At 33.1% G+C, this 20849-nt stretch overlaps 1 protein-coding gene across 1 annotated transcript in view; it reads left to right on the top strand.

Annotated features, from left to right (window-relative positions):
- Window positions 1-20849, top strand: part of LOC142343309 (tRNA (32-2'-O)-methyltransferase regulator THADA-like) — a 160072-nt gene that overhangs the window by 41097 nt on the left and 98126 nt on the right. Inside the window, exons 7-13 of the mRNA XM_075395137.1 lie at window positions 7093-7238; window positions 8738-8915; window positions 9195-9261; window positions 9578-10272; window positions 14888-15142; window positions 17719-18021; window positions 18621-19000. Of these exons, the coding sequence (XP_075251252.1) occupies window positions 7093-7238; window positions 8738-8915; window positions 9195-9261; window positions 9578-10272; window positions 14888-15142; window positions 17719-18021; window positions 18621-19000 (2024 nt within the window). The remainder of the gene's footprint in view (window positions 1-7092; window positions 7239-8737; window positions 8916-9194; window positions 9262-9577; window positions 10273-14887; window positions 15143-17718; window positions 18022-18620; window positions 19001-20849) is intronic.

The raw sequence follows: 20849 nt of genomic DNA on the forward strand, positions 1-20849 counted from the left end.
ATTAAACTCTTCATTAAATTCATCGCAGATTCAATGAGCATCATTATCATCAGTCGCAACATTTTTATTGGTGAAACCGCTTCGTGGATTAGTGTCATTAGTATTATTTTAATTAGACTTATTTCATGTCTAGCTAGTTTTCTTCATGAGTTAAGGGATATATTACAGATATTGCATGTTGTTCTCGACATCTTCTATTTCTTCAGAGGAAATTTCGATAAGTAGCAAACTGCTGAAAATCATGCTTTTATATCTGCTTAGGCATGAAGATGCTCAGTATGTATTTACATATATTTTGTGCAACCGCATGTAAATGCTCAAGCATTAATTATCATGCTTTTCATTATACATATGCTTAAGCTTTCGATTTCAACCACCGATTAAAACAATCCTTAAACTCATCGATGTTTTTAGATTTTAAATTATTTTTTATGTAATTTATTATACCAATAGCAACAATCATTACTAGGTTTACAATAAGTGAATACATCACATGGTTTATCAGGATGGAATTTTTTGATGTTAGATCTGAAACCACTAACAGCAATACATTCAACACATCGGGGTCAGTTAACGTTTTGTGATTGACATTGTTTAAATGAGTTTTTGTTAACATCTATACATATATAAATCTTTACAATTATAACATCTATAATACCTTCTAGTTTTACTGAAATTGGTATCTGCGAAGCAGGATCCCTGATCAACGATGTTGCCGCCATGAGGATTCTGATTAATAATCTTAGGATAGTGTCACTAATATTATTCATTTTAAGATTACTAATAGGATCAATATTTGCATTTATGATTAGTATTATGAGTAATATTTAGATCAAAATTTGGATCATTATTTGGATAAATATTGGATTAATATTATCTGCAAAGCAGGTTCCCCGATTAAGATATTATTGTTGTTGTTCCTCATTCCTAAATACGATGCGCGGACCGGCTTCGCTGATTTCTAAAAGCGGATAATTTTGTCCTTGTTCTTGTTGGTGCTGTTGTTGTGGTTTTCGTTTCTGTGGTTGTTGTCGTTGTTGCTGTCGCTGTTGTGTCGTAATGGTTATATACTTTTTTTCTAATACATACTCCATTGAATAAAGAGTCAATACAATAACTATAATTAGATACTTCATCTTTGTGTTTATTATTAAAAAGTGGTACTGCTTGAAAATAGCCGGAAAAGTTTTTTACAACGCGAACTTCCATTTTATGTAGGGAAGATCTTAATGAACTTATTCATATTATCAACATGATGTTTTGATATAAATAATTTGTCAAGTGATGTAGTACCAGTAACATCAAGGTTTGAATACTTATGTCTTTCGTTTTTATTATCTTGTTCACTGTTATTACTTCTTATATACTTATCAAAATTTAGAAAAACTTTTGTTAATAATAAATCTTCCAGTTTTCTCTCATCAAGAGCATATAGCAGACCGGTCGATTCATTAATATATCTTTCAATTAATACAGCTTTGTTGGCCTCATTATAACCATGTATCATTGAAGCTCTTTCATCAACATAATTATCAGAGCGTTTTTCGTTTAAAGTAATGTTATTGCTGTAGAGTATCAATAACTTCAAAGCCTTGCTGACCATTATTTTCATTATTATTATTAATGTTATTGTTATCAAATGTTATCATTATTGTTAACAGTATTATCATTGATGTTATCATCTGTTTTGATATTTTTGTTAATAATTTCATTGCTATCTACAGTATATCCCCTGTGTGTTGTTTGCAATCATATGAAATTTGTGAAACATGGTACCTGCCACGCCGACTACACCACCAACAATTTTTATTGTCGGACCTTGATTTGATGATGTGAGATTATAGATCATTACTAAACCGCCAACAAGACCAAACTTGTGCGACATGATAGAAGAGAACTCTCTTCTTATCTTCTCTTAAGTTAGATCATCGTTTTGTATTCTAACACCTCTCATTGTTAAATATTTATTGATTTAGAACTTTTAGTTATTTTTAGCAATAACTGCGTTATCGGTATCAGATAGCATTCTTAGTTATAGATATTCTATTATATGATGTACTTCATCGCTTGATAGAGCATCTTTTAATCTATAAGCCCTTATATCCAATTCACCTACAGTTGAGTCATATACAATAGGACAAGCAATTCTGTGGTTATTGGATTATATTTAATAATACCATATTCATATCTTCTAGCAATACTATTGAAGTCATTTTTACATTCAAATGCATCTCTTATTTCGTCAAAGAACGTGGGACTATTAACCGGTGTTATGCATAATGTTTGAGCGTTATCTGTACATAGATTAACGATTTGGCGTGCTTTATGACACATTGCTATCATTTGTATACCATGGTGTCTACCAGTTGTAAAATCTAACGCAATATCCTTCGTTCCTATTTCTCCAGCCATATCATTGAGCACTGTTACACAATCTTAAATGTTATTATTATTTTCTTTAGTAAGGTCGTTAATAACCATATTATAACCATCCCATAATTTTTTGTCTTTACAAATTACTACTATACCCTTTTCGTTACTAATATTGTTTATCTGCGAAGTGGCTTTGCTGATATCAGTGCTTGTTTTAACATCTGCGTTAATACGGGTGTTAGTATAATTGTTAATATCAGTTTTATGGTTAATATCTTTTATAATATCCTTGTTAGTGTTAATTTCGTTTTTAGTATCAGTGCTGGTCGTAATGTCATTTTTAGTTTTAATATCTTGGTTAGCGTTATTATCATTGTTAATATTAATATCATTGTTTGCGTTTTACAATTCGAGATAATGTCTAATAAATTTTTATTTACCTGTCTTAGTGCCACCATAAATAATTATACGTGTTGGTGCTTTTTCGATCTTTTTCAGAGGTGGGTGCGTTTTCCTCAAACCCTTGAATTGCATAATCTAATCAAGCAAATTCATAAGGTACGGAATTATAAAAAAAAATTAAAAACAACTGCTATTATAAGAAGAGCTCGAAACAACAACTAATTAATTATAAAAATGCTTGTATTAACATTTGAAGAGTTTCCTAATGTCTTTGATAATAAGAATGAGGCTAAGAGTAATTTTGATATAGAAAGAATAGGTTGTGATTTAACATTAATAGCGATTGAAGTAGTGATGAGAAGTCAGATAACAGAAATTTATCTGTTATTATTAATATTATTGTTAATCTACATCCAACTGATGGTACTTGTTAGGTTCTAGTTATGAAAAGGAACAACAATGATGTTTATTAGTTTGATGGTTATGGTGAGGAGAAACCACCAAAGTTTCTAAACAAGCATATTGATCTATGTTCTGATGATGTAATGAATACAAGATAATGAATCTTTTGGTGGCGCCTATTGTTTATATATAATCGATCTTTCTGATTGAGGGTTTAACATAAATCGCGTTAAGTGGTTAGGTTAATAAAAGAAATTGTATTGAATCATCGAAATTGTTATTGTTTGTATTTGAATAGTAATAGTGATAGCGATAGTAATCAGCGGAGCTGCGACGAAGCCGATGAGTCGAACTCCTTCGGCGATCAGTGAACCTGCTTTGCAGATAGGCGAAGCCGCTTTGTGGAGCTTTATGGAAACCTGCCTCGCAGGTAGTGATAGTAATAGTAATAATGATAGTGTTAATGATGATGACAGTAATAATGACAGTAATAGTTTTATTAATACTATAAATTAAGATATCACTCTACCAGAAAACTTTCGATGTGTAATATCAGGACTTAGTAAATGTGGTAGGACATATCTATTGAAGAATCTATTTATAAATAAAATTCACTTTGATATACTATATATCATTGGTCCTACTGCCAATGAAGATATCGAAATTATTAATGAATATGCTGATGCTAATTTTATCAAAGATGCAAAAGACTTACCATCGCCAGATAAATTGTCCTAATGTTAAAAGGAAACTAAGGGTAGTTGACGATGTAAGAGCTAAAGAGCCTTCAATTAATGATTACTTGACATAGGATGGTTGATCAATTAATGATTACTTGACTTGTAGAGGTTGACATAGGAATTGCGATATGATTTATCTTAACCAAAAGCTATTTTTTAGATAGATAAATTGTTAGAGAGAATTGTGATCTGTTTATATTGTTTGAACAAGGAGGAAATGCTGTAAGTTTCATATACAGAGACTTTTTAATGATCGTGAGATTACATATAATAGTTTTGCTGATTTATGAAATCAAATTTGGAGAGAATCTAACTATTTTATAGATATGGGTAAAGATAAAAACACTAATGGTAAACTAAGGGTTAATTTGAATGAAAACGATTCATTGGGGTGAGTAGTATTCAGTGAATTTGCAAAACAACTTTGTTGAAGGGTTAACTTTGCTTTGCTGATCCACGTAGTGGCAATTTGAACCAAGGGCAGTGCCCCTTCGTTGATAGTAAAGATGATTTTTTCCGTTAAAAATGAGCTGGTTAGAAAGAGCAAATAGTGTAATATAGTATCAGATGAAAGTAAAAGTTCAATGGGGGAAGTAGAAGCTCGATAGAGAAATTAAAACAGTGCGAAAAGGAGCACTTCGTCTTGTATATCTATTTTTTTAATGTTTAGGTATTATAAAAGGTATTTTTTAGTATGAATACTTTCAAATCTATTAGCGATATTTTTAATCATGGTTTAGTAAGATTATTAGATTTATTAATTTTTATTATAATTTGTATGTATGTATTTGATTAGCTGACTAATCAACTAGCTAGCTGACTAGCTAACTATAGACCTTTGGTCATATATTTCCTTAGGAATTGAAAGCCTCATTTTATTTTTTATTACCATAGTTAAAATTTATTCTATCCTCGGGATTATACTCAATACCAATCTTAGTAACATTCATCATGTCCAATATACTTGCATCATGAGTTTGTTCAGCAACGTTATTATTTTCAAAACCAACTATTATATTTTGAGGTCGTTCCATGCCGGTCCATAACAAAGTCACATAAGACTTTAGTAGCATTAGGTTCAATTTTATAAAAGGTCTTTCGTTCATAGTAACTGAATTCTTTATTATTCTTTTTGTTTGAAGCTTTTTGTACTGTTTTTCTGTTATCATTTCTAGTGTGTTTTGAGGGTACACAGCATGATATCTCTTATTTCTATTTCACCGTCATTAGCTACTGCATCAGCAGTAACATTAACTCTATACAATGCTCTCTCTTTATTATTTTCCTCTAAATTTTAGTTTAAATCCTAAACCATATATATTATCTTTTCTAAATCATTCAAAAGCTCAAAGAGATGACTCATCTTAACTATCAGAAACATATGACAGCTTCAGCACCAGCTTGACTACGTTTATGTTCACTATATCTATCATACTGATCTCCAACAAAACCACTTTCATATTCCTCATCAGTGGAAGTGAGGTATTTATACATTAATAGATTATGGTGACAATGATCTATATTTTCAATAGTTACACCACTATTTTAAAGCTTAACTGAACTAAAAGATGCAAGCATACCATAATTAATCTGTTACTAGCCTCGTTTCCAAAAACACTTCCAGCCTTATCTGATACATTAATCTCAATCTCAAGATAAGAATCATGTTTATTTAAATGGTTCTCTTCTATTGAGAATCATATTTATATTACTTTTAACTACGTTCATTGTTACCAGATTTTTAGGTTTATATTTTATAATCTTCTTTTTATGTATATCATTATTATACCCATAAGATGTATCTATTTTCGAGTCCATTTTTATGGTACAAAAAGTTATTTGTAAATTATTACATTGGTTAATAGTATAATTATTACATTGGTTGTTATAATGAATGTTATTTAAATTTAAAAAATGAGAGATAACCTTATTTTATTGGAACTATAAAAGATACATGATGCTTTAAGTAAAAAAATATGAACATGCACTTAAATTTAGAATGACAAGACCAATAAAAGATTTCATTTTACTGAACCTATACTTAATGGAACAAAGTTAGGTTTAATTAGATTATCTGTTTATAATTCAGTGTTTAATATAACTGAGAATAATAATCAGTTAATATATACTTACCCAGTCTTACAATTACAAAATCAATTAGGGGGAACTAATAATAATGCTTCAGAGGCTATTATAATACAACCTGGTTCATATGAGTTATCCGATATAGCAAATATAATAAAGAACAAACTGATGGAAATGTTATAATGGAAGCTGATAAAAATTACAATGGAGTTTAAATTGGATATTGGTAGTTATGTTAATTTTGATGTTAATTATTCAATAGCATCATTACTAGGCTTTAAAAAACTATTCAACAAGTAAGTACAATAAGTGTATAACAGTGAGGTACAACAAGTGTATAAGTAATATAACAGTGAGGTGATAGTCTAGTTTGATAATAACAGTTTGGCCAATATAACAGTACGATACAGGTTCGCTTTTTGTTAATGTTTTGGTTATTATAACAGTAAACTGATAGTTTAGTTTAATGCTAATGTTTTGGTTAATATTACAGTAGGGTTATAGTTTAGCTTAGCATTAATATTTTTGATTGTTTTTTGTGTTTTTGGTTAAATTTTATAGTAAAAATAATGTTTTGTGGTTTTTACTGACAGTATAGTAAAAATAATGTGTTATATTATCGTTTTTTTATTAATAATATTTTTTAGTACTAATATGTTTTTAGTACTATTTTTTATTTTATGTTAGAGTAGCTTTTTCCGAATAGTTGTTTTGAGCCAAATTTAAGAAAAACATAAACACCAAAAAGTCCACCGTTATTTGGTTTTTAATTTTTGGTAAAAAGGCCTTAAAATGTGCAATATTTCTTGTTATTTATTTTCGTGTTTGAATAGCACAAATTTATTTTCGTGTTTGAATAGCACTTATGATACACTACTCGCTCCAATTTATTAATAAACTTATCTCAATGATCAGCAGCGGACTTCGCATGAACCGATGTTCTTTAATCGAGAAGTTAAATGATGATCATTCACTTTTAGTCTGTACAAGCTATTAAGGAAGCAAAAACACGCATTTTTGCTCTTCACGCAAGTTTATAAAAACGAAAATTTATGGATAGAAAGGAAATGGATCCGATGGTCCTTTTTAGTCTGAGTTGGTGATTGAAAGTGTTGTGGAAGGACTGCCTCAAGTTTCATTTGTGTGTGTTCTTCATGGATTAATGGTTATGTACTCAGCTGCCCAATTGGCACACTGCAGTCAGATGATGTTGGAACAGCTCATTCCTCTTATCAGGTTGTTTTTCGGTTTTAGGAAGATTCTTTTCTGTTCTTTATATGGCGCATTGTTCAGCATTGGGGGTTCGGGGACAGAAGGTAAGTGCCAGGAAATTCCAACCTCTAATCAAAGAAGAAAAGTAAACGAGAAAAAAAAACCGTGAAATCGGACAAAATGAAAACAACATGAACCGCTTTTTTGAAATTTTTCACAAAAAATGTCTGCAGTTTGAAAAATAGTAATAACTTATAGCAAAATACTGGCATATACAAAGTCTAGTAGTTAGCAAAACTTTTTTTGATCGTGGAAAACAAACAAAAGCCAAGATACTAATTTTGAAAAGTTGAAAAAGTAATACAAAATAATAGTTCAAATATTTCAAGTATCAACAACTGCAAGATGAACAACTTTTAGCCAAAAGCTAAACAATAACATAACCTCAAATCTCAGCAAGCGTTTTTTTATTATGAAGTAAACAAACAGAAAGACATAGATAATATTGAAAAATCAGCTACCAAATTATCGAAAATGACTGGTTTTTGTCGTTGAAACCAAGAACTGGCCTTAAAAGGCTTTAAAACAGCAATCTGCTAGTTATCAGAACAGTTTTTATTGACGATTCAAATTCTCACAGTGTCAAAAAAGTCCCCAGAGAAATTCGAAACTCAAAACTCTTTAAATTGGCTCAAAGTGTTTATTCTTGAAAAAAATATACGGCGTTGGTATAAATTACGACATTACAGAAAAGAATAGATTTTGGAACATAAGATGCAGTACAGATGTAAAAAGAGATATTTTAACAAAACATTTAAAGCATAAAACAAAAACGCTCTTTCACTTTTTTTTACTGGAAGGTGGACAAAGTTTTAAAAAGCACCATTATTTTGCCACCATAATGCAGGAGCAATGAAAATGGAACATTTGAAAAAACATCCAAAGAATAACGTGTTCGTGATTACGTGTTGGTGCTGTCATGAACGACCGACAGCAAACTTTTTTAAGAAAACGGTAAATCAAACAGGTCTGCACCAATTAATTGAGTTATGACGAAACATTTTTTTGTCGATTTGAAGTCCAATTGGAGTTTTGATTTTATTAATACTGAAATAGTATATGGAACAAAAAAGCAGGCAGTTTTAGAAGGGACCTAGTTCAGTCGCTGTTTAGCACAAAGGAGTTAGGATTTGTTCACTTAATATACGCAATATAGTAAATACTGATGGTCAGTGTCAAAAGAGCGACCGCAAAAGAAATGGGATATACCAACAGAGCCCGTTGATTAAATCAAAGTGTATTGAGTAACCCGAAATCATCAAAACGAATGCTGGGTTATAAATATATTCATAGCTAAATGGAGCAGAATAATCTGAAGTGATGAAACTTAGAAAAAACGCTATCAATTTCTGCCTCCGCAGTATTTAATCTGTTTCAATCCCAATGGAGGTCAAGGTGGACATTCGCGGGAATTTTCTGGCGATCTCAGGCTATGATTATCTAAAATGTTTTTTTTGTTTCAGCTCTCAAGACCCAGTGATTCTTACTCTATCAGTGAGAACCATATCTCTCTGGGCCGACATCGCATGTAATTCACCAGAATGGAGAGGTATCCAGACATCAGAGAACTACAGTCTGTACAATCCTCTCATCCAGAGATTGGAGGGAGCTGTTTGGGATTTGTGGGAGACCCATGTTGAGGTAAGCAACCCTAGACAAATTTTGAGCACGTTGTCACAAAGTTTAGAACATTTAGGTGAAACATGGGTATAAATAGAGGGCAATCAGAGGAAATATTATCTTCTCATTTTTTCTGAGATCTCGAATGACTGAAAATGATAAGTAAAAGTTGTTTTTTGCTGTCCTCTGTTTCTGAAATATGCTTGGGCTTAATACTAAATGTTTGGGCTTCGAAATTTTTTTATTTTACATATGCAAAGGCAACATCTGTCATTAATATAGTAAACCTGTCTGTTTTAGATGGCGAAGGGACATCTGAGGGATATCTTTAGTTCCATTTTGAAGCTGCACTTTCAAGTCCACAAAGGTAATTTCACATTTTGCTCTGAATTAAAAACCCAAAGTGGATTAAGGGGGGGGGGGGGGGAGGGGGAGAATAGATCCAAAACTTCATTTACTTAATTTTCAAAAACTTGACACAAGATCTGTTCACACTTTTCCGACTTTGTGTCAATGAGAGGTCAAATTGGGGTTTTGATTTTCTCAATAATTAAGCATTAAGTTCACATAAATCTCTCATGACTGAGATCAAAAATTTTGATTACTAAATTTTCCCAACCTTATGGGTTTATTGCACCATTATTGCGAAGCAAATCGCTTAAAAGCAATACTTTATTGACCAGGTTACGATGATAACCAAATAAAGTCACTTGTGGAGCGTTGCATGACAGCAGATTTTGAGAAGAAGAAGACATACCACACACTTCAGATCCTGGTAGACTTCGTACCATCTTCCTACATTGTCACCTTGTTTCCCCAACTGCCTCGAAAACTTTTGAAAATGCTCTTCGATCAAAGCAAGTCTCAAGTTTGTCAGATGACCTTGGTCAAGATGGTCCAGAGTCACTGGAAACAAATTATACCAGTGCAAAACAAAAGTGAACCACCATCGAACGCAACCGAAAGACAAGAAACCCAAAATGAGCAGTCAATAACCAACGAAAAAGTCGAATTTTGGCGTGAAACATGGATAGATAACTTGCTAGATATTCAGCTGATAGAACAGAGTGAATCATTCAGAGTCAATGCAGGATTTATTCAGTACATCAAGTGTCTGTTTAAAACAGATCCGACGTCACTTAAGTTTATTCTCAATCGAAAAGATTTAACATTGGTTGTGAGACTAATGATAATCAAAGCTGCTGCCGATGAGAATTTGTTCACGAGTACGGATGCGTCTAAAGATGGTGAGAAAGTTGAAGGGGAGTCTGACCCTGTGTCTATTTGTTCCGGGGAATCGAGTGCAGAAACGGAGATGTGGAGAGGGATGGTTTCCATGGCAACTATGTACTCGGCAGTTTGGTCTTCTTCTGGACAGGTTTGTGTGACTTCATAGTTCTCGTTTTGGCGGTACTGATACTCGAGAATGATATTGACCGCCAGAACAGTTAAAGAATATTTAAAGTGAATGTCACTTGGCAACCATGTTACTACTTGTTATAAGACATAATGCAGTCTAATGATGATTAAACCCAACAAGACATCTGACTTTAATCTTATTAATCTTAAAATCTTAACAACGAAAATATAAGAACGCTAGGAGAGCAACAAGTGTAAATTTTATAAGATAAGTTTGAAATAACTTGACAAGAAGCTCTTGACAAGAAAGAATGAAGGTTTCGATCATATATTAGATAATAAATTTTAATTATATAAAATTTAGGTTTACCGACGGAAAGGAAGAACAACGAGATCAATGAGATGAGATCTTTTGTTTGTCCCTGTATTTTGCGACGGAAACATAGAAGCACTAAGTCAGAACGGGAGAGCATTACGGATGTAATGTAAAGATAAATTGAAAATATGTTAATCACACACTTGATAGGGTGACCAGGGAAAAACATTTACAGAGATTTAGTGATCGCCAGAGTTTCAATTGTAAGTGAAAGGTTGTGATTATGGTAACCAGTTGGTCACCTCACAAGTCTACAAAGCGCGAGCATCCCTTGCTTCTTTTTGGTTCAATCTTTTAGCCCAAAAGCAGGATATATTGTTTAGTGGGTTCATATCGACAGAAAACTAGAAATTCAGAGATGAGAAGGCAACTTAAGGCCAAGTTTTTATCTCTAAAAAATTTTAATCTCGCAATTAATTATTTCGTGGAAAAAATCATGAAATCCGATAATATGGTGTTTAATCAACCGTATTTTGAAACTTTTACATTGACGCCAATAAGACGTTAAAACGAATTTTTAAAGGTCATGATTACAAACTAGATATTTTTAGGTGCTTGAAATTTTCTGACGAGAGTTCAGTTAATCTTTACTTGGCGATTTCATTTACTTGGCGATTTCATTTACTTGGCGATTTCATTTACTTGGCGATTTCATTTACTTGGCGATTTCAATATAACTTACCTTAACCCCAACGAAAGAAACAAAATGGACACAATTCTTGTACCTTATGGCCTATCAGTGGTCAACAAAACACCTACAAGTGGAAAAATCTGATTGGTTTTGTAATCAAAGATGATGAGCTGCCTCTTTCCAATGTTTTTACTTTTGAATCGCCCATTACTTCGGATCACAGAGCAATTGCAATGATAACGAATGTAACTATAAATAAAAAGCAGCCTCCAAGAAGAAAATTAATCTTCGACAAATCAAAATTTTCTAAAAATTTATACCTACAAGACCTGAAACAAATTGATTGGGATGTTCTTTACACGCTTTACGACATCTGACGCTGAAGACATGTATCGTATCTTTAAGAAAATTTTGACTGAAGTTATCCGCTATCACGCCCCTCTAAAGACTCCAAAATTAAACTAGAGAGCAATAATTTCATAAAGAGCATCTTTAAAAAAGCAGATTTCGAAAAAACAAAATGGGATAGTATAAACGACTCAAAAAACTCTACTAAGTTCTCCCAAAGTATCTTCTGCCTCAAAAACTGTTTTGATAGTGTTATTACTGACAACAACAAAATGGCCCAATTGCTCAATTATAAATTTTCTAAATTAGGTGATTACATTGGAAGCGCTTGCAACTTTTTTCCCACCAACCATAGGACATTTAAAAAAAGTTTTGATTTTAGATTCGTAACCACAAAAGAAGTCTTAGTGACTCTACAAACTTTAAACTCAAACAAACCATTAGGTCCTTCAGATATCCCATCATGGGCTCTTAAAGATGGGTTTTTCTCTTTAGCTGATCCAATTAAATTGCTTTTTAACCAATTTTTAGCTGAAGAAAATATCCTGATCTTAAAAAGGCTGTTGTTACTCCATTTTTTAAAAAAGGAGAAAAATCTTTGCCTAAAAATTACAAGCTAATGCCAATTACAAGCTCACTAGCAAAAGTTTTTGAACGTTTGCTTCGTGAGCAAACCTTAGAATATCTTGAAAAGTTTGCGCTGCTTTCCAATACTCAATTTGGTTTTCGTAACAGTCTCAACGATTGACGCCCTCGTTTACTGTACTGAAGCTATAAGGTAGCACAAATAAAAATAATTTTATCACTGTAGCTCTACTAGATCTGTCTGAAGCTTTCGATTCGATAAATCACAAATTATTTTCTCATAAACTGCATGAATTAGGATTTTCCAAAAAGGCCTTAAACCTAATAAAGTTATCTATCACACAGGTTGCAAAAAACCATAGTGAATCATGTGGAATCCGATTGGATTGAGTTATATCAAGGTGTCCCACAGTGGATAATTTTGAGTCCCCTTCTTTTTAACCTGTATATTAATGACTTGAACAAACAAATACCTGCTAATACAAAAATAGTTCAGTACGCCGATGATACTATCATTTTTAGATACAATACGGACCTATAATTAGCAACATTTAAATCTTGAACAATCCTTAACAAAGATATCTGAATATTACGAAAAACACCATCTCATGCTCAATCACTCAAAAACTTAATTTATTACATTCTCGAAAAATCAAAACTAGAATAAACCAAAAGAAACAATCTGTTTATTGGTAATTACAAAATACCAAACGTCAATTGCGTAAAATACCTCTATATATATATATATATTATATATATATATATATATATATTATATATATATATAATATATATATATATATATATATATATATATATATATTGATTGCACATTAATTTTTCAAGAAGAAATAGAATACGTATTACGCAAAATGGCTACAGGGATAAAAACATGAAAATGTATTTGACGTCCGTTCCCTGAGCAGACAAGACTACTACTTCTGAAGGCCTGAGTGATAAGTCATTTACACTACTAAGGCCTTTTACTGGCCAGCTCAAAAAACACCTGCTTTATTATTTTGGAGAAACAATTAATCGGGGCTGTAAAGACATGCTTCAATCGCAAAAAATACAACAGTTCTTCTGATCCAAAACTGAAACATCAAATTCTGCCAATAAAATTTTTCTTGGAATACAAAGTACTAAATTACTTTATGAAACTTACCAGTAACCAGCTTCCGAGTTTTGAAAAACTACACTTACCAACATCAAATCTACGCTACAGCCAGCGAAACAAAAATACTCCTTCAATCACAAAATAAACTCATCTGCACTAGAAAACTATCCAGAATATCGGCTCAACCCTTAATAATAAATTTTTTAACGTGAGTTTTTTTAAAACATAATTGAATTGGATGAAAGACCAATAGTTCTAAAGAAGCATCTTAAAATGTTTTTCTTTCATTTATTTAAACAAAAGTCGAATAATGCAACGTACGGCAAGACATCATGGAAAATTTTTAAGTTTTCATAGTTCCACTGTCTCAATTTAAACCGTAAGATATTTAGTTTATCTCATTTATACTCTGACCTACACTGCCCATTTAGTTGTTTTGCTGTTAATAACTTATTGGGAATTAATTGTATTTTTTACCTGGAACAATTCCTAGTCGACGCAGCTTTTCCTGTAAACGCTTGGCTGTTTAATCGAATTCTTTCTGTCTCATGGAGACTATTTATGAAGGTTGCGGAAACAACTCATTTCAAGAAATTTTCACTTGCAGTTTATTTCTGGCTCTTAGTACGAACTTAAGTAGTGCATGACTACGCAGATCAAATATCGACAAAATTGAGTGTCTTAAAATTTTTTTCACATTTATTTGATTTCCGTCTAAATCAAATAAATTTTGTTTTGCAAGTTTGAAATTGGTAGAATTGTTGAGAATTTGCAGTAAGCATACACAAGAACACTATATTGAATGATGGAGGTTGAAACGTATTTTATAGTTGTCAATTAATTAAGATTCTGGTACGCAGTGCCGTAGTTTTGTAATTACATCCAAATTTTTGCTGAATTTTCTTTTAACCTATTCGATTTGGCTGAGGAAAGACAGTTTAGGATCGAAGTTTGGGCCTAAATATTTACGTACTGGTTTATTGCCTATGGGAATAGAGTTCATAGAGAAAAAACGTGGAGGTTCTTCTTTGGTTAAACTAGTTGTTATTTTCAATTCAATCGTTTTCGATACATTGATTGCTAATTTATTTGTTTAGCCAGTCATTTACTTCTTCAGTTATAAGAGATACTCATTTTTTGAATTCTGAAGACCAGTTGGTGTAATGATTAGCTCACTAGACTTGCGAGTAAAATATTCTGGATCAAGTCTAGCACTGTTTCACAGCATTCCATTTTATATTGTCTGCCAAAAATTCAGACCTACATGACAAAAATTAACTCTATATGACATAGATTTTACGTTCTTCTCGGAAGATCTTGTTAAATGCTGAACGAAGGCAAAAAGTAACATAGCGTTTGCATAAAAATGAATAAGAGTATTGATCATTAGGATGTATTCGTTACCTCTCGCCCCCATCCGCCCAGTGTTTTTTCTGACCCCGCCTACAAATTATAAGTTCTTATATAGCACGCTACTATGTAAAAAAATAGAACGTGCAGGGTTCGAGGGGTAAAAGTTATAAGCCCACTAAACTGGGAGGCCGAATCCTGTTAGATCCGATGAGTTTTGTTTCCAGGTGCTGCAAGATGTCCTCTGGCTGTTGATACACCCAACTAAATCAACAACAGAACCCTTATTGTCCTCTGATATCCTTCTCCTGAAGGAGTTTTACCAACTAAATTTGACCAATCAGAGTCCAGCCTTTAGACACAATGTAAATCAGTGGACCAATCGACTGTTTGTTAGAATGAGAGACAGGTTGATTATGAAGAAGAGCGAAAGAGATGAAGAATTCTGGGAGGGACAAAAGAATATTGAGGAGTGTTACAAGGTTTGTTCTAAACATATTTTTAAAAAATTGATGAGCCGCGCTACAGAAAAAGGGTTTTTTCCCACTCTAGGCCCCCCAGCTTAGTAGTCAGATAACGTATATCACCCCCTATAATGGGGGATATAATGGGAAAGACCCGAAAAAAGATATTTAATTGCTCGCAAACAAAATTTGTAGCTATTAGTCCTGTGGTCGTTTTTCAATTTATCGCTGATCGATTTCGTCTGATGCCTTTGACTTTTTGTCCTCAGAAAAGGGATAACGGGTAGCCTTAGAGCAATTAATTGCCGCACAGTGTAGCATTGCTATTACAATACAAAACTCAAAAATTTTTTGCAATCCTACTGTCGTATTGCCTTAGTATATAGTCCTACTGTGTGCTATTGCCTCAGTATATGTCGACATAGTGAATCAACCAATCAGCCTATGCCAGCTGGCGAGCAGCAGAAAGCAACACTATAAAAAGCAGTGACTTTGTAGTAGAAGCACTTTTTTCAAGGATACAATCCACTGGCTGGCGAATCAAGCCTAGCAGCAGAGGAATAGCCGCGAGCAACAAGCTCAGTTGAACGCGGCGGCTGAGTGCTAAGCGATAAGCAGTAAGGGTCAATGCTTAGCTTATTTCCTTACATCAGTAATACATACAAATATGCTCTATATTAGATATTGATGACTGTAACTAAGTACTTCATGCCAATGCAATATCTCATCATCTACGACAATTTTACGCTAAAATCTGGTGCGACCAGTGAGGCTTGAACTCACAACCTTAAGATTATGAGATTTTCTTCGCTTCGTTATTGGTTGCTACTTTTCTTTTTTGTCCTTGGAGGCATGAATTTTGTGCCTTGTTTTCATTGTTATCAATAATTATTATTCTGATTTGGGATTGCGATCTTCAATTTATCAGTCAGATTTTTTCTTTTTTCAGTGAAAATGGCAAAATAGCGCTGATTTTATTTTGTATGCCGAAAATGGTTTTGTGAGTCAGTTTTGGCCCACTTTTTGGTACCTGAACATTGAATTTTGGCTGGAGGAGATATGTTAACAAGAAACAAATCACTGGCTGCAAAAAGGCAATACAAGAAGAGAAGGAGATTGTATCAACCAGTGAAGATGTTATATTCACAAACTGAAAAAAATTTCATATTTCTCAAAACTGGGGTGAGATGTATCATTGATACACACCAGACGAAACATTTTTAATTCTGATTCAATCCCACTGTGCTGTTGCCTTAGTATATGTTGACATGGTGAATCAACCAAACATGCTATGCCAGCCGGCGAGCGGTATAAATCAACGTTATAGAAATCAGTGAACTTGAAGTAGAACTTTTTCCAACTCTGCGAGGAAACAATCCGCTGGATGGCTATTCAAGCCCTGCAGCTGAGAACTAGCAGCGAATACCAACAAACTCAGTTGAACGCGCCGGCTGAATGCTTAGCGCTAAAAGCTAATGCTTAGCGATAAAAGCTACTGCTTAGCTTATTTACTTACATCAGTAATGCATACAACTATGCGCTATATTATATTGTGATGACTGTCTGTAGGCACTTCATTCCAATTCATCTCATCCTGGCTAATTTTTACTCTGAAGGCAACTCGAGCTTTGCTAGTTTCTAAGTATAACAAAACTACTTGCAAGGTATAATTTGGGTATTTAATGGTCAATTTTGGGAATTTTGAACTCGAACCCTCATAATTTGTGTGCCCTGTTACGGATCATGTCAAATTTGTGTCTTTCAAAATTTGTACCCTGTTACGGATCTATTGACGACATCGAACATCAACGAGAAATATCTACGAATCATCAGAGCCTTCACGAACTTCAACATGAAGTGGAAAACAACCCAGCAGATTTGGAGAACCTATACCCTCAAACTTGTTTAAGAAGGAGTGAGGATGTAATGGTTTTAAAGAAACATCATGAAACTTAGCAGTTTTCTTTATTAAAGTTTCAAAGAACGAAAGATTATGTTAACTGACGAACTTTGCTGCTATGTGGATAAGTAATGGCCGGAAAACTAAACCCGATTCTAATTTTGTTTTGGGGCTATTATTATCTTATTGACCTATCATTCAGATGTCAGAAGTGAATTCTCCCACCCATAGAACCCTGATTCTAACATTCACCGACCTCCAACTAATGAACTCGATTGTACAACGCCATTTTTGAATCTCATGAAATATTGGTGAAGATAGAAAATCACGCCCGGGATTCGGAACTAAGATCTTTTCACATGTCAATCAAGTAAAATATTTTAACCTAATCTAAATTTTCGTTGTTTATTTTCGCATATATAACTACTGTGAATACGGGCTAAATTTCGTCTATTTTCAATTCCAATTTTAAGACAAAATTCAACCTATTGAATTGTTTTTACCCGTGTTATTGACCACGACATGCTTCATGCTATTTAAGTATTCTAGGTTTTGTATAATTTATTTAACTCAAATTAGCTACTTAAGTTTTACATGGTCCAGGCGAACATTAAAAATTTCAGAATTATTTGAATTTTTTTTAAATAACCAACTGTTAAAAGGATTTTTCAACCACTGTTATTTTTTGAAACAGGATTTTCTGGTATGGATGCTGGGTGTGTGCTGGGATGCTTTCTACTTGGACGCCAGCTACTCACGCAAGCACCTTTCTCTACAGTTTGCGAAGGATATCCTCTCGATATTTGTTCATAATCAACAACAATCACAGTCTGCATCAAGTGGAGGTGGAGTGTTGTTCCACCTAGATGGAGTGAAGGCACACATTGTCCAGTGGATTGTGTCGGAGGATTCTGCGGAGAAAACTGAAGATGGATTTGTCAATTGTCGGCTGAAGAGGTTGATGGGAATGTTCCATGATTCGGTACAAATAAATAAGGTTAGATATTCGATCTTCACTATGATGATTTTCTCCTCCATGATTGGACGACTAGATGTTAGAATAATAATTTTATGCTGAAATTCTAATAGGCTAAACCCCTTAAATATCTTTTTCTCAGTTGGTATAAAAAAAGCTGTGAACCCGTATTTTGCATCCAAGATACTTCATAGAAAACAAAATATTTGAAAGGGAGCTCCTTTTTTACATACTCAACAATGCATTTGGTGGAAGTACTCCGATAATTTTACATTCAGACATAATTAACAGACAAATAGAAGTGAATTGGAGGGAAATTTTCCGGATTATGTGTGTGTACAGAACTACCATTTTGTCTATTAATTGGAAAACAATGCTCGCCTGATATAATTACAAATTGCAAAATCTGTAGCAGTCAGTTTTTTGCGCAATTGAGGTTACAGGTTTATTCGACTTGCATACTTATACTCGAATTTTTCTGGTTGTCCTAACTAAAATAAAGTGTTGGCTGATTACTGCACTAGGAAAGAGTGCATAGTCTCTGGAAATGTTTGCTTAGAAATGTCTGTAGCTTTTTTAGGATATCTGTAGTTTTTTTTTTAGTTTCAACTCCTTTTTAGGATCTGGCACTGGAGATTTTCATGTTGATTCCAGCTGATCAGCTCTCTCTGGTCCAGCAGCGCGAAGAAGCGAGTAGATTGTTGAAACAGGCTTTCGTGTTCGCACGCAGTCTCAAATCAGAACAGTATCCTGCAGCAGCTAACCTCTTTGAGCTGCTTTCTTTGAGTCCCCATGTATTTGAAATAATCTCAAATGAAACGCGTCCACAAGTCGATTATTCAAGAGCGAACAATCTGTTTCTATTGGTGGAGCACTTGACCAATCACGTGTCGGGAATGTTGGACAGGATGGTGGGAATGAAACTGTTGCAGGCGACCACTTCACCAATTCATGGATTCCTGCATTGCATTTATGCATTGCTACGACGAGTTGACTTCTTGTAAGTATGGCTTAGAATGTGCATTTTACTGCGATAAGTGTACGTCTGTTTTTAGTCAATTTTTGTATGCGTTATGTGTTGCATCCGACATTCGGTTTTAGATTTTCGTGCATTCTTGTTTGCCTTCTGAATTTGCGAAATTTGTCTATGCCGACGTCGAACAACCGAATGAGGGGCGAAAAATGGTTAATTTTTCATACACCTGGGATAGTTTTTGCGTTGTCTATTGCCGCGTCATCTGCTCATCCAGCTATTATTGGGCTTCTAGTATTTTCACGAGAGAAGTAATGATGACTCTTATGTGTTCAATCTGTGACTTCTCTATTCACAGTGTGTGAAGTACAAAAACTGCGCACGGGAAGAAAATTTTCTTTTCTTTTTATTATAGCTGGAAAGCTGTAAGCTGAGGGTAGCTATATTGCAGTGATCTTGATTTTTACGACTCGGAGGACTATTGGTTTTCTTAAGGTTTTTTTTTTACCGGAAGTACAATTCGTTCAGACGGCGTTTTGACCTAAGAGAAGAGTAAAACCGCCGTCTGAACTAATTTTTTTTCTGAGCGAGAGAAGTTTTTTATCATACACTTCGATCAGTGAATAACTTTTCGACTTTAAAAAGTGTCTTTTGACAAAATGCCGCATATAGATAGCAACTTTTAGCCTTTTTCTTGTCCAATTGGCTCCGTTTTTTGTAAATCAAAATTGTCATATGCACTGTTTTTTGAAATAAAAAAATCCGCTTTACGATCCAAAAAAGAACAAATTAAAAAGTCAAAAACGAATTTAAAAATTGTTCCTTTGGATTTTAAAACTTATTATTATTATTAGATACTAAAAAACACTGTGATATCAATTTCAGAGATTCGCATATTAATACAGCTTTTATAAAATTTATTTTTACAAAAAAGTAAATTGTACGCAGCGTCTAAATTGATATCACAGTGTTTTTTAGTATCTAATAAGGCGTTTTAAGTTCCAAATGAACACATATTTCCCAATTTTTTAATTCATTTTTGACTTGTTTAATTTGTTCTTTTTTAATCTTAAAGCGAATATTTTTCTTAAATTAATCTTAAAGCGGAAAAAAACAGTGCATATGACAATTTACTGATGACATAAGGATATAATGATAAATGCTAGAATAAGAGGAATATGAATAGTAAAAAAACGAAAAAAAAAACAGACTAGTTTCTGACTTTTGAAAGACGAATATCAAACTGAAAAAACATGAAATAGAAAAAGAAACCGTTCCTTTTTTAGCATACGAGGCTAGGAAAAAATTATATAGCTATCCTCGTGTATAGTTTAAAAAGTAGAAACAGTTCAATGATCGGAAACAACGAAAAGGACCACCCATTTTTTTTCAAAATTGCTTTCATGAAAAATACGTTGCTAAATTTCATAAACTGAGCGCCACACAACAATTCATTTAAGAGTAAAAGGAAATTAAAATCCCTGACTGTGCACAAAAAGACTTTTGCTAGTAATCCAAAAGCAAACAAATAACAGAAAAATTGGTTAAAAAACTGTCAAAATCGGGCGAGCTGGTGCACAATTTTGAAGTTATAAAGCCTCACGTTATAAAGAGGCATTAAATATATGCAAGATCAAGAGTATATTGTCATATGCATTGTTTTTTGAAAAAAACAAAGTCTGCTTTAAGATTCAAAATAGAACAAATTAAAAATACAAATAGGAATTGAAAAAATGGGAAACATGTGTTCATTTTGTATTTAAAAAGAATTTTTAGACACTAAAAAACACTGTGATGTCAATTTCAGAGATTCGTATAATAATACAGCTTTTATTTTAAATTATTTCTACAAAGAACTAAATTGTACACAGCGTAC

Source organism: Convolutriloba macropyga, chromosome 7 (assembly GCF_964194025.1).
Source record: "Convolutriloba macropyga chromosome 7, txConMacr16.3, whole genome shotgun sequence".
In the NCBI taxonomy this organism is placed as follows: Eukaryota; Metazoa; Xenacoelomorpha; order Acoela; family Convolutidae; genus Convolutriloba; species Convolutriloba macropyga.